The sequence below is a fragment of the Triplophysa dalaica genome, chromosome 22, assembly GCF_015846415.1.
Source record: "Triplophysa dalaica isolate WHDGS20190420 chromosome 22, ASM1584641v1, whole genome shotgun sequence".
Classification (NCBI taxonomy): Eukaryota; Metazoa; Chordata; class Actinopteri; order Cypriniformes; family Nemacheilidae; genus Triplophysa; species Triplophysa dalaica.
In genome coordinates this window covers 7,545,375-7,560,585 of record NC_079563.1, presented here as the reverse complement: position 1 = coordinate 7,560,585, position 15,211 = coordinate 7,545,375, and the positions used below count along the sequence as shown (strand labels likewise).

Here is a 15,211-nt window from a genome sequence, read left to right as displayed (position 1 = left end):
TACGTTTTGGATACTTTATGTATAAATTCATTTGTTGGAGTGCATACACAAACATTTTAATAACACATCTTTCTTCATCAGCGACTGTATACAATACCAATAAAACTTTTAAAATGTGAAATAAATCTATTCAGTCCTGTACATGGTTGAATTGGTTGAATAGTTTAAAAATGTACAAACGATAAATGTGAGAACTTCCACATGTTGGCACAAGGAACTTTGTATATTATAGAGAGTGATAGTTTCCCAAACACTGCTGGTCTAAAACAACAGTACAGTAACAGTACTCAACAGTATTAAAAGTGATAAAGTGGACTACGAAATTCACAACAGGTTCAAGAATGATTGGCAATATAAACAAACATTTACAGTAAACATTGGCAGTGTTTTTTGTGAAAATACAACATTGAAATTTGCACACACAATATGAGGCTTTTTGCACAGGCAACAACTGAGGGCTACCGTCTTTTTTCCCCTCCAATTTTCACAGGCTTGTGGAAAACAAAACACAGTGCAAAATTTCTTAACTGAAAAACAGAAGAAACTTCAGTCAAAGAGGAACAGTTAAACCCCTCTCAAAGTATAATGAACAAAATACAAAAACTTCACCAAAGAAAAGAAAGTCACATTTTTGATTTACCTAAAATAAGGAATAAGGAGAAACACTTAAATCACTTGAACAGAAGAGGTTAAAATAACTTAAATAGAAAACATCAGAAATAATCATATAAGGCCTCTTCAAAGTGATATACATTTAGTCACATTTTGATTTTTAATAAATCTTATTAGAGCTAACTTATTAACATCTAATTTATATAATCTTTCTCTAAAATCTATTGATGCTATTTAACAGCCCTTCCGGTGAATATACAACAACATAAAAAACACATATAAAAAATCTATCAAGCATTTACAGATCTACACACACACATAGCTAAAACATGAAAATTCTAGCTTCAATACTGTCCAATAGCGATGCAGGTGAACCTCTGATGTCATTTCGGCAGAAAAAAGTAAGTGAGACGGGTGCACGTTTGAGCTTGAAGCTGTTATCTCCACCTGCTGGTCAAACTGGTTTTACAGGAAGTAATGCTTTACATTTAAATAGAATGGTGAACTTAATAGAAACTGTACAAATCTAAGCAGTCACAAGCCTAAAAAGGCACTGGTGGACATGTCGCATGCGACCCGGTTTGGAAATGGTGTGTGAAATGCATATGCTCCTCGGTGTGACTAGATAAATGTGAATTTATAATTACAGTTTTTGCACTATATGATTTCTTTCATTCATGCAAAGAAACACTTCCTGACACAGAGCGATACAATAAAACCCTTAGACTGTTTTAGGGGCCACAACAATCACAAACATTTTCGCTTTAACGTGACATGTTCACAGTATCAATTAAATAAGGCAATTATAGGGCGAACAATAAACAAAAGTGCACGAACATTAGAGGAATCTTTACTTCACGAAAGATGTTAGCTGACTCGTACACTCACAGAACCAACAACTGTTCGGAGATCCATTCTCAAATGCGAAATTTGTGAATAATCACAGTTGAATTGGTTAAAGCGAAAATGTTCCAGGAGTCCTTGTGTTATGTACCTGACATGACTTTGCAGCTAAACAAATCACAGCCTTGTTTTCATTCCAAATAAATTAAATAAAGTGTCAGAATATGGTTTTAATCGTTTAAAGTTATTATGAAATGAAGACCACCCTCCTTCATGGAAAAAACACCTCACTTGGCCTCATCTGGTGCCACTGGGAACTGTGTCATTGGCTGTCAAAATCCAGTGTGGACGCAGAAATGTGCCTTTGGGTGAGCGTATCTCTTTTGACACAGAAATTCTCAGTCTTGTCGTCAGGGGTTATTTCACCTCCCCTCTTCAGCCGAGCGGGTCTCTGATTTAAGTTTCACAAACTCTTTGGCCACCTCATCACCTGATCGCTGGGAGAGGATGCGCATGATGGTGAGGCCCGTGTCGTAGATGTGAATCCCTGAACCCAGAGGACACCAGCAGGCGCAGCTGGCCCTCGGGGCGACGTCTCGCAGCTGAACGACGGCAATGCCGACTACGCGATCAGCGCGGCCGAAACAGTAGTCCTTCACACACACCTGAAGCTCATAAGAATCAGGGCCATCCTCGTTCCCAAGAATACTATACAGAGAGAGAGAGAGAGAGAGAGAGACAGATACAGAGACAGAGACAGAGACAGAGACAGAGACAGAGACAGAGACAGAGACAGAGACAGAGACAGAGACAGAGAGAGAGAGAGAGAGAGAGAGATACAGAGCGACAGAGAGAACAATTTTTTTAACAAGGACATCATTTTACCGTTCAATCTTTTTTATTGTTTGGGCAATACATTGCGTGTAATGCGTGTTCAATCTGACCTACGTTTCATACGTTATGAAAATGTATTTTCTTGTTTTTGAACTCACAAATGGAAGGTCTCGTTGAATTTAGGAGCCCAGCTGTTGTTCTTGGATTTAGTGGTGAACTTGCGTTTCTTGTCGCTTAGGTGAGGGCCGATCATGGTGACCTCCACAAACGGCCGGAACATTCCTGAAGTCTGCCACTTCAGATCATTTGCTGCCACAACTAGTTGTAAAGAAATGTCATAAAACAATCAGAAGCATTTAACAGTAAATAGAGCAAAACACAGTTAAACAAGGCAAAAGAAGTAAGTGGGTCATTCCTGCAATCCAGTCATTTTTAAGTCTGTAGTACAAGTTACAGCAAGTTAAAATCAACCATGAGATCAAAGATGATAATGCCTGCTTTTTATGGAAAATCACATATAAATTATAGTATAAATAGTTCACCTGTGTGAGTCATTCTTTTTTTATTTATGCGCCCTCATAAGCTTTAAACAAAAGCTGAGAATGCATTTGCGCCCTCTAGTGGCTGTCCTTCTCTTATGAGTTTGGGCAGAACATCTTTTAACATCTCCCCTCCAAATGTCAGTCTGCTGCCAGTTCCATTTCAAAATGAAACACCTGTCATTATAGACGGTTTTATTGGACACACGCCTGCCCCTGAGTTAAATGGACAGTTCGTCCAAAAATGAAAATTCTGTCATTATTTACTCACCCAAAAATTGTTCCAAATCTGTACAGATTATTCTGTTCCGGTGAACACAAAGGAAGATATTTAGAAGAATGTTCGCAATTTTTCAAAAAGAACAAAGATCCTCCAGAACGGTTTGCTTCCTAAATTCTTCAAAATATCTCATTCTGTGTTCAACGAAACAAAAAAATACAAAATATTTTTCTATCATGGTAGTATATGATGTCCCAGAACAGAAAATTGCTGACATTCTTCCAAATATCTTGCTCTGTGTTCATCAGAACAAATACATTTACACAGGTTTTCAACAACTTGAGAGCGAGTAAATGGTGGTGACAGAACTTTCATTTTTGGGTGAACTATCCTTTGAACTTGCGGTCTGTGTTTGCTTATAAATTATAATATAACAATTTATTTCCAATTTCAATTGAATTTATATTAATATTTTATTGTATATCAATTGCATTGAATTCAAATTAAAACTACTCAACAGTAATTGAACTTTGCAGAGGTTTATCAGAAGCTAAGTTTGGGCCACATAACGTTTGTTAACGTTGAAACCATCTATACATCCAGTCAATTCGCAGTACAGGCCACGCCCACTGCTTTTGTGACTATAAGTGTGACTAATAATAATGATTTATGGCAAAAATTAAAATCATGAAATATGAAGAACCGAGGTTTCACAATGAAACCAACGTTACGTAAAGTTAAAAAGTCAAAAATACCTTTTACTGTGACCTTGTGCTCTCCAGTGCCTGGATGAGTGAAGAGGTCAATCTGTATGGAAACTTCTCCTACCGGTTGATCAACTCCGGAACCTAGAAACAAACAGTACAGAAGGTAATACACACCTCACACGCATGACGATACGTTTAAACCCATTTGAAAAATAAAATCAAGCGCTAGGGAAAGAGACAAAAGGGCTGTGGAAGCTGATTGGGTGAATCTCATGAAGAAATTATTATATAAAATGATGATAAAAAAAATCATTATTAAAAAAACCCAGAATAAATAAATCACAAATCTAACTAAAATGTCTAAGTAACAAGTGTGCTAATACGCTTCATTAACACCATAGTAAAACACAAAAAAGCAAATCAACCCAAAAAGAAGTTGGTGAAGATCCAGGGAGGTACAAAATGATTATTATTGAGAGGATATTGGGGTCTCGGGGTCTGTGGTGACCTACCCCTGGAGGGCTGTATTTTCTCACTAGCTGTTATCCTCATACCCTTCCCATTATGCACTGGGGCAAAGACAGAGGCAGAGAAAGCAGTGAAAGACATAACGGTCAAAGCATAACATTTAACACGACATGAAAACATACATGAGAAAATACTCAGAGTAGCAGGAAATAAAAGAAAAAGCTTGAGGAAGGGAGAAAAGATTCCTTGATTTGTACACATACACATGTTTGGATCCAGTGTGCAGTTTTATATATCTCAACACTGACACCTGTTGGTGTAATGCTGGAAATGCAAGAAATATTGCTCTGAGAAAAACAGACACAGATGACGCAGATGTTTATGTTAGCGCTGTTTGATGGTCTACATTGCTCACTTTCTCTCTCTGTATTTCTTACCTTGCGCATGCTGAGTTGTAACAAATGTCTTGATAAGCGTGTCTGTGGTCTGGGTGTAAAGGGACAGCGCGTGTCGCAGTGAGGAAAGCTCTGGGCTTTTCTCCAGGAAGGCCTTTTTCAAGCCATTTCCACCGGCGTGGAAGTATTGCTGAAGAGGAAAAACACGATCTTAATTGTCTTTGGCGATACAATAGAAAAACAGATTGTGACTATTGATACCTTTATGGTTTCCAACGCCACATCCATCACGGCACACTGCTTAGGCGACAGGCTTTTAGCATCCCCAGACATGTGATCCTGCAGATTAGAGCCAACATTCAACTAAACAAACCAAAGCCGCGCATGGACCTTATAAAGCGTACAGTGCAGAATTGTATGTACATAAAGTCTTGTTGGTGATTAAATACTGCAGGCTTAAATATATGTGATCAATATTATCCTACTGGTTGACTCCGAGTCGAGTCAAAGAGATCATTAGGTTAAAGAAATGTTCTGTACCTTGAGTTTGGAGAGCTGACCCAGTTCTTTAGCTGCTGAAAAAAACATTCCCTGTCAGGACGACAGCAAAGAGTTAAGAGTGGATGGAGGAACATTACATTTTACTCAATCATTTACTCACGATGGGATTATTGGGATGCGTTTCTTGCACAAAGCATTTCAAATGTTCTCTACATCAAAGGTCTGTAATTTGTGACATGAACTTTTCTCGATGGATTTTGAAGATCTACAACAGTGTTCAAAGATCCATTGCTTATACTGTTAGAAAAGTGTTTGACAACTCAAATAAAAAATCCGGTCATTATGCTACAAGTATGCCGTTCGTTTTTCATTTCATGAAAGAAATCAAAATTCATTTTAAATCTTTGTGCAAAATCGTCTTTTTGAAGCTTAACAGAAGTGAACACTATGCATCACACCATTGTAAACTGCAAAAAATGACATTCCATTAAGCATTTTTGTCTTGATTTTAGAGAAAATACATTTTCTTATATCAATATACAATTATTTCACAAGAATATTTGGTCTTGTTTTGTGACAAATAATATAAGAATTAAGTAAGTTTAGGGTAAAATCAAGCAATACTCAAGATGATTTTTATCACCCCATGGACAGATTTTTTGCTTGTATTTTACCGTCAAGTTACTTAATTCTTATTTTATTTTTCATAAAACAAGACCAAATATTATGTTAAGTAAGTTTACGGTAAAAACAAGCCAAAAATCTGTCCATGGGGTGATAAAAATCAACTTGAATTTAGTTTTCTCAAGTATCAAGTACTTACTTAATTCTTATATTATTTGTCATAAAACAAGACCAAATATCTTGTGTCTCTTTTCTTTTCTTGTCAAGTAATTGTATTTTGTTTAGATATTTGTACTACAAAACTAATATTTCATTAGGTCGTGATTTGATTGCTTAATAATATTTTCTTCTATGAATATGCATTTATAAACAATATATCGCTTTGGCCGATACATCGAGTTGAGTTTTACATTTTTTAAATGAGGCGACTCGGCTAGTCAGCAGCATGTAGCATTGAAATTCTGGCTTTACATCCAAGTAATACACAAAACAATCGTTTACTTAGTTTGACAGACTTTCTGTACGTCTCTCATTTACTGTAACTGCCTTTGTGTTATATTGAAATCGGTAACACTTTACATAAGGTGCTATTTGTTAACAGTAGTAAATGCATTAGCTAACAACAGCTAACAATGAACAATTTAGTATTTCAACATTTATTAATCCTTGTTAATGTTAGTTACTGTCAATACAATTACTCATGTTAGTTAACTTATGTACTGTTAACAGACACAAGGTTTGATTTTAAATACATTTTAGTAAATGATGAATTTAACATGAACTAACATGAATAAATGATGAAGTATTGTTCATTATTAGTTCATGTTAGCTAACGCATCAACTAACTGTTAACAAATAGCACCTTATTGTGTAGTGTTACCTCGACATCTTATTGGACAATCAGCCACAGTGCTTTTTAATATCCGGAATAAAAAACACACAAAGCCGGAGAATCTTGTAAACGGCTTGAAAGGATTGGGTGATAAATGACAGAAAATCTTGTCAAAGGAAAATAAAGCGTTTAAAGATATGTGTCATTTCCTAAAAATATCGCGAGTAATTTTCTCTAAAAACAACCACATGTGAGGATATGTGAATAGGCTACTGTAAATGACAGGGGTTTTATTTTGGGGCGTACTGTCCCTTTAAAATGTAGTTATCTTTTTAGTCTTGTTGACTTGTTAAAAGTGCTGTCAATCTTACAAAGGTTTCGTTGCCTTGAGGAAGTATAATGGTTTTCTCGAGGCTGTTCATCACAATCCTCCACAGCTCCTTCAGAACTCTCTTCAGGACCGTTTTCTCACACACCGACGCGAACAGCATCAGACTGCGAACATACACACACACATTTAGCGAATGATTCAGATCATAACTCCTTGACAAAAGGTGAAATTAGTTTCACCGACTTTGCATCTAAGAAGTCCATGAGCGGCCGCAGCATGTTATCAGAATCCACCTCAACCTGGTTACGGTTGTTGGCGTTCACTGGACCCTTGATCTGGTACAGGAGACTGGCCATCTGCCGCATGCAGTCATCGATACGGCTCTGAAACCTGCAACCAAAGATTTGTTTAACTTAACAATTTATACATCTTAGAAAGCGTTGTACTGCTAAAACAAAATACTGACATGTTTCCAAATGTGCCGCTCAGCTCATCCAGAACATTGTTGAGTTTGACCTGTAGATCATTCATGATGTCACTGGCTTCTGTGTCCAACTGCAATAACAACACACACATACAAACTCAATGCAAGTGAAAGAGTGGAGCTTTTCACATCTCATGAACCACCCGGTGTGACACACATCACTTAAAACATCACTGCTTCTTTCACAGTATGGTGGTCTAGAGGGGTAAAAAATACCATGGTGCACTGTAAAGGGAAAAACAACCGTCCAAGTGAGAAAGGAACAGATAATAGGAGACCGGTGATTGTGATAGTTGATGTGTTTATAAAGTTTCATGAGTATTGTACATCTGTCCAGGTACTGTAGAGTAACCCACCTGTGTATCGCTGATCACCACCTTCAGACGGAGCAGAGCAAAGAAATAAATGGACTAAATTCAGACATTTCAAACAATAGCGCTAAACAAACACCATAAATGAACTAAACAAGCAGAATTGAAGGGATAAATGGGATTAGGTTATGTTATTCCAGGTATATTAGAAAACACTATGTCTACAGTCTTGAGTGTGAAACCATCAGTCTAATACTGCTCTCCTCAGTATTACCCAGTCAGGCGTAAACTTCAATAAAACTTCATCTATATTTTTTGACACATTCCAATAATTTATGATGTTTAGGTTTATGTAAGTGCTGGGTAGTAACGGATCACTTGTTTTTGTAATCTGATTACATAATCCAGATTACAAGTATTTGTAATTGAATTACGTTACATTTTAAAATACTCGCAATCAGAGCACAGTTACTATTTTATTGTTATAGATTACATTACATATAACTATTTGATTTTTTATTGAGCCTACCATTTGAACAGACAACCAATTGTTAAGACAACCAACCCACGATAGCGAGTCTAACGTGTTTTTGTTCACAAGCATTTATGTCGCTATGTGTTGTTCAAGAACGGTGTTAATCTTCACATCTTGCAACATTTCATACTATGTTTTGCGTGATTAGTGCAAATCACAACATTCATCGCGAAACTGCATTAGTCATAAATCCAAATACTGTATATTTGTGCTGCTGAATTGTCCATGCCCAGCGTTCACAATATATCAATTTTCAAAAGGTTTGTTCACGAAGTTAATACGTGAAAAGTATTTATATATTCTCCAATGTTTAAATTTGATTTTTTTTATACGATCATCACAAGCACAAGCGGGTTATACGTTTAATCATTCACAACTTGATTTTGCTGTATTGCCACTGTGTGCCTGTCATTTATCAAGTCTTTCTGTTGTGAAATTTCAAATTTGCTTTTAGCAAACCGTTATTAATGTGGCTATAATATACGCAGGTATTTATGAATCTAATTTATGTAGAAAAATGCTTTTGGTTTAGATTTAAATCTTATTGTCAGATTGCCGCCTAAATACTTTTTGTTTTGGGCCTCACCGCATGAATATTACACACATTTACATTGATTTGGTATCTACACATGACATCTACACTGTAAGACCTTTTTTATATTCTTTAACGTTTTTATTGTGACTACATGTGATGTTGTATTGCAGTTTTCAGTAAAAAGGCATTTCACTTACTTCTAGTACTTTTATAATTGAATTGAATATAATTGTAATGTTTTCAAATGTATCAAGAAAAGGGTTGTGGACATATAGATACACCATAAACCAGACACATGTAAACAAATTTAATCTAAATGTAATCAAAAGGTGGTCCGATTAGGTTAAAAGAAATGTGTAATCTAAGGGATTACGTAACCGACTACAAATTTTGGCATTTAGATTGTTTACTATGGTCATTTGCCATATTAAAGCTGTTAATGATGCTGACGGATTCATTTTTGATCAGAAAGATGAAAATAACAGTTATTTTCGTTCATTAAGTAAGGGATAATGTACAGGCAGCCGGTCTTTATCTGATAACAGCCGGCTGCTTGTACATTATCCCCCTTATTACACGGACCTTGCCACATGAGAAAAAAAACTGGACAAGAAATGTAAATTTGAATATTTAGCTAATTTTTACCGAATGCACACCTTTCAGCCAATCAGAATTGAGTATTCAAACAGATGATGGTATAATACAAATTAAGGTACATTTAAATTTACAAATGTAAATATACTTTTTGACGCCACAAAAGAAAAACTCAATGAATACACACCTTCTCCTCTGAGACATCCATCTATGGACAGAGTTAAGAAAAAAAGAACCTATGAAAATCTGATCGAGCTTTAAAATCTCTTTATACGTCCACCACTTACAGACACGATGTATGAATGACAATTGAATGAACCAGACGGCAACTAACTTCACTTCACATAAATACTATGGGAGTCAACGAGGGATGAGATCAGTTTGGTCACTGACATTCTCCCAAATATCTTCCTGTTGAGTTCACTGAAGATTTGTGAAGGGTGTGAAGTGAGTGAGAGACACTAAACGGAGGTCAAAAGGATCTACTATTAGATCTATCAGGGGACGTTCACACACATGTTCAGACACGGCGGATCATTATAGACAGATGGCTGCTGTAACAGTGGGATCCTGGGAGATTTAAGGGTTTTGTCGAATGAACGTCAATGGATCCAACACAAATGAGACCACCAAACCCCACCCCCAAAACAAACCTCCTGCGACTCTTCATCACACTCTTCCTCACTTTCATCCAGCTGAAGAGACAGGAAACTAGTAGTAGTTCTTATTTAATATAAAAATACTTAATACATAATTTATTGATTTTCATTATTTATTCCTAAATGTCAGTTTCTCTCACATACCCCCTGCAGTACCCCTCAAGTTACGCGTTCCCCCATTTGAGAACCACTGATATAAACAATTTAGTAGATCAAATTTCAGATTTTTTCTCAGGAAGCACTGTCATGATCTCAGCTTTTTCTAATGTTTTTAATGTTATTCTCTCATGTGCAGCATCATCCGCATGACGTCAGTAATCCTTCACTAATCACACCCGAAAACAAACATCTTAAAATGGATGAGAAAGCGATTTCTTGTACATTCTGAGCAGATTAAAAACAACCATGGCTGGCCTAAAGTCACCGGATCTAATACGATTTATAAAAACAACCGTTCAAACGAAAATTAAATATACTGTAAGTCCAGTATCAATATTCCTCAAGCTGTCCTATAATATTGTTGTCCCACAAACTCTCCACATTCTTCTGCAATTATTCTAAACTAAATTTAAAGAGTTTGTTTAAATACAAAATCATGTTTTTTGTTGTGCATTCAACTTAATATCAATTAAACTACAGTTGGTTGTTTATGGAATAAAAACCTCAAAATTACTAACACAACACAATAAAAGATGATTTTTGAATATTATTATAAACAGAGTTATTTTTTAAACAATTTCAGTCCTAGCTATGGAACTGTATACATTATATGCTGTTTCTTTTTCAGATCTTAAAATCTCCAAATACAAACAGCGGTCCCAAGCACTGAAATTTCCGCCAGGACTGTAAACTAATGTATTCAATCTATTGTACTTGGACAAGATGCACACTAAAGGGATTACTAGAGAGTCAGGGACTTGCTATTACAGATGTACAGTAACACTATAGAAAGTACAGCACTGTACCCACCTCACAGTCTTTGACATTTTCATCGATAACCTTAAAATCACAAACAAAAGTAGATAATTGACTTTCTCCTTCTTCCTTCATATCTCATAATAATGTTTCCATGCTCGTAATGATACTTTGAATAACATATTTAGATCTTGTATGTTTGGACAATGTGCACACCCACCTCTTCATCTTCCTCACAATTCACTATTGCATCCAACTTCATTTAATGAAATAAAGAAATATCCCAGTTACATCTTGAGTATCAGATCTTCATCTATCACTACTGATCTACACATTTCTAGCCTAACATCAGGACCCCTGAAGTAAAAATTCCATTCATTTTTTTCAGAGAGATATTAGTTTTTAACGATAACAAGGCGAGTCTACTATCAACTGGTTCTGTAGATAACACCAGTCATTGAGAGTTTCATTTCATTCGTAAAATATCTTGTAATTCCTAATGGGTTTGGCTTTTATACAATACCCATGATGCTAAAGAGAGATCAACCAATCAGAGAGAATTCCTGTTACTGTGGAAACCATAGAAATATTGGGATCATGTGCCCAGTCCAAATTCTACTTATTACGCCCTAAAATGATGTACTTGTGTTATTATTTATTGAAAATGACATCATTCAATTGAGCGTTCACCCTGGGACATAATACAGTAAGTATTTCTTTATTTTTTATGTATTGTTTACCGTATATTTACATTTATAAATTCAGTGAGTGTCAGGCAACATTTTACATTTTAATTATACAGTGTAGCATCACTAAACTCTGCTCTCTAGTGGTGAGTTGTGGGTAATATCAGTCTTTTGAGATCTACACTTTTTACTGGGAAAATAGACCATCCGGGTACTTTAAGAATTCAATAACATATTATGATTTGGAGCATACTAATTTAAATTTCGAGTTATATTTAGGATGGATAGTAGAGTTGGAATTTAGAACCAATGAGTTCACAGATACTTTTTTAAGATGTTTGGTAATTTTTTTCATTTCTGTGGAAAAAATGGCAAAGAACCAAAGTGTGCAGCTACTGTTATTGCAGATACAGAACATGAATGAATAATTCACCTTCATAATTAAAAAACTGTCAATATTTACATGCCCTCTTTTCAATTCAAACCTGTATGACTTTCTTTCTTCTGCAGAACACAAAAGAAGAACTTTGAAAAAACAATCTTGTGTCTATCCAATAGAAGTCAAAAGGGAGGCTCAGAGATGACGTATTTTCGTTTTGCAAATTCCGGAAGTGAGTTAACATTTAAGCACTTCTGGTTCCATCGATCCAAAGTCTATGGGTTTTTTAATAGGTTTTTGGTAAATCGCTCAAAATAATGGTAAACCAAACCTCTAAACATTTTCACGTTTTATCCTATGTCATAAAACACACCAATTATAACCCGCTTGTTATTTTTCCAAAGCCTTATTGTGTCTTAAAAACGGCGGTTGCTAACAAGTTGCGAAAAGTGACTACTTCCTTAGGATGTCCTTGTTAAACGTCAAAGCGCACATAAAGCTCACAAATAATGTAACATGGCACAAATCTCTTAAACATAGATGGGGATTCATTCACGGAGTAATAACTTACCAGGGAACACATTTTTTATAAAGTTTGAAAGAGTTGTCGGAGGCTTGGTGGTGGTAAAGTTGATATGGAGCGACCTTAAAAGTAGTCCTATTATAGCATCGTGTTAGGTTTCTACTTCTGACGATTGTATTAAGGCTTCAAATGGAACAAATGTGGTGTTGATTTATCTTGATAGACAAAACGTGTAAACATTAAACCTTTGTAAAGCACAGAGCTTAATTTCTGCGATCTTCCAAAAGTCTATGGGAAAAATGCATAGGCCTTCGGTCGAGATAATTTACTTCCAGGTAAGCCTAAAAAATAGGTCATCTCTGAGGTACTGGATAGGGACCAACGTTTTTTGAATACCAACAAAAAAGAAAATCTCATGTCTCACAAATGACAACAGAGTGATTAAATGATGACAGAATTTTCATTTTGAAGGTGAACTATTCCTTTAAGATGACACACATTTACAACAACTAAAAACTGCTCTACTTTTCTACTTTTCTCTTCTGACTAGATCTGACTGGTCTAGTCATACCCTGGCTTCCTCTGTTGCAACCTAAGGACGACAGACAAATGAAGCTCATGCTTCCATCAAATAACTAGGGATGGGTATTGTTAAGATTTCGATACTGCTTATTGATACTACGCTCTATAATTCAATGCAAAGAGACATGGTGTGGAAAGATGTTAAACATTTTAAGTTTCTGTATTAACGCTGAGCTTTAGAACGGCAGTTTACAAATGCTTCTTAGCACACAGAAAATGCCACATAACAATACGTGTGTGTGTTCCTTGGCATACCACTTACGGCACTTAGCATGTGCATAGGAGCACATCATAATGTTATTCAACATATTTACTTTACATCACTATGGTAATTTGGCTGGTAGACCGTATTTCCTTTTTCCTTTCTGGTTTTAGGTCTCCATAAATTGAACGACTATTTTCTGAGCAAATTTTTTTTAATTATATGTATTTTTTATTTTATTTTACTAGCACATTTACTTTAATTTACTATAGTAAGTAAATATACTCTGTGGCCGAATTATTAAAAACAATCTTATAAATTGTTCTCAAATAAAGGACCTTTATTTTGACGGGTTGCCGCAAAGGGGTGTTTGACGGAAGCTTTCTCTTTGTAAAACGCGGACGGTGAAAGCTCCACAAGTGCAACCATGACGCTCTTTCATTATTAAACACGCAAAACAAGCAGATCACAAATACATAGCGGAAATCCTATGGCCCTAGATATCACATAAATGTCGAGCACACTTAGGCCATTCGGACATTATTCAGGTATGGATAAATGACAGGCAGCAGCCTCTAATTTGAAATTTAACACCCAAATACACGGAACAAAAACAACGCGAGTATCGATAACAGTATCGTTTGTCATGAAGCTTATAGATACTCCGGTATTGACAAAAAAATACTGGTTCTTGGTACCCATCCTTATGCACAACACAAGTGCACTGAAACATGGATCAACACATCAAGTCTGATTCATCCAGCAAGTGTCACTATTTGTAGAAATGACAGCGCAAAGGGCACCAATACATCCGTCTGGAGTTATAACTCAGTTATGCTGCGAGACGTCCCTGGTGAATGAAGAGAGGACAAACATTTCCTCTGCTTTAAGAAGGTCACCTTTTACTGCTTTTCTCCTACCTGTTTAGAACCCATAGATTCAAACATCTTCTCAAGCTGGACACGCAACTGCTGCACATTATTCATCAAGACACACGGCTGAGGACAGACAGGGAAAGAGAGAGAGATTTATTAGAAAAGACGTCGAGCAGAAATGCCATGGAAAGTATCAGGAGAGAGAGAGACTTACAATCTTCTCTTTATCACAATAGGATGGGAAGCTCTTCTTGAGAATGGCGCTGTACTGAAGGAGAACTTTGTCGATGGTCTGCGAAAAAAAATTACGAGACTGAAATAGGATTTCTCAAACGTCCGCAATCAAACGGAAGACAACTTTTCATGCAATCTAGAATTAAAGCATCACATCTTCCTCATAAAACCGCTGGCCATCGGCCCAATAAGCTCTCCGCCACGCGTCCAATAAAAATTCATGTTGGAATATTTGTTTTTATGGATGGAGACATCAGAGAAGGTTGCCGAGCTTAGCTTGACTAATATGACTGCATTACACATTTCATTCGATTAGAATCTCTTTCTTTCAGACAAATGTTTTCGTCCTATTGAAATTCTTCAATGCATCCAGATGCCCTTTGGTTAAAAAGGACTGTTTTCTTTAAAATCTCAGATAAATCTAGAAATGAGATAATACTTTGACAGCGGACATTTGTTGTGACGTGAATGTATTTGTAATGGCATTAAGAGTGACGGCGGTCCACCTTGGCGAATCGGCGGCTATAGAGGGCCATGACTTTGGGGTCGGGACACTCCAGTTTCTTGATGATCTCAAAGCTCTGGTTGAGCTGGGTGAAGACGTCCACCACTGAACAGGAGAAGAGGGCGTGCTCAGACGTCTGCTGGAACTGAGGAGAGTATAAAAAACACATTTTTGTAAAATCAAAGTAATGTGTTGGCCAATATTGCCAATTACTGTGATATTAAAAAAACGCAAATATCATATCATGCAAATATCATACATAATTCATCACCGGTTTATCATTTTG

General features: G+C 36.3%; 1 protein-coding gene across 2 annotated transcripts in view; it reads right to left on the bottom strand.

The window, feature by feature from the left end:
• Window positions 1–15,211, bottom strand: part of unc13bb (unc-13 homolog Bb (C. elegans)) — a 76,837-nt gene continuing 61,626 nt past the window's right edge. The window contains exons 28-40 of one of the 2 annotated variants that reach the window (XM_056736697.1): window positions 14,927–15,070; window positions 14,401–14,478; window positions 14,232–14,309; window positions 7,373–7,461; window positions 7,150–7,296; window positions 6,947–7,070; window positions 5,159–5,209; window positions 4,880–4,957; window positions 4,661–4,808; window positions 4,268–4,324; window positions 3,804–3,896; window positions 2,448–2,607; window positions 1–2,163 (exon numbers count right to left, since the gene is read on the bottom strand). In XM_056736697.1, the coding sequence (XP_056592675.1) occupies window positions 1,878–2,163; window positions 2,448–2,607; window positions 3,804–3,896; window positions 4,268–4,324; window positions 4,661–4,808; window positions 4,880–4,957; window positions 5,159–5,209; window positions 6,947–7,070; window positions 7,150–7,296; window positions 7,373–7,461; window positions 14,232–14,309; window positions 14,401–14,478; window positions 14,927–15,070 (1,533 nt within the window). In that variant the 3' untranslated portion in view covers window positions 1–1,877. The remainder of the gene's footprint in view (window positions 2,164–2,447; window positions 2,608–3,803; window positions 3,897–4,267; window positions 4,325–4,660; window positions 4,809–4,879; window positions 4,958–5,158; window positions 5,210–6,946; window positions 7,071–7,149; window positions 7,297–7,372; window positions 7,462–14,231; window positions 14,310–14,400; window positions 14,479–14,926; window positions 15,071–15,211) is intronic. The other variant, XM_056736698.1, reaches the window with a different exon arrangement.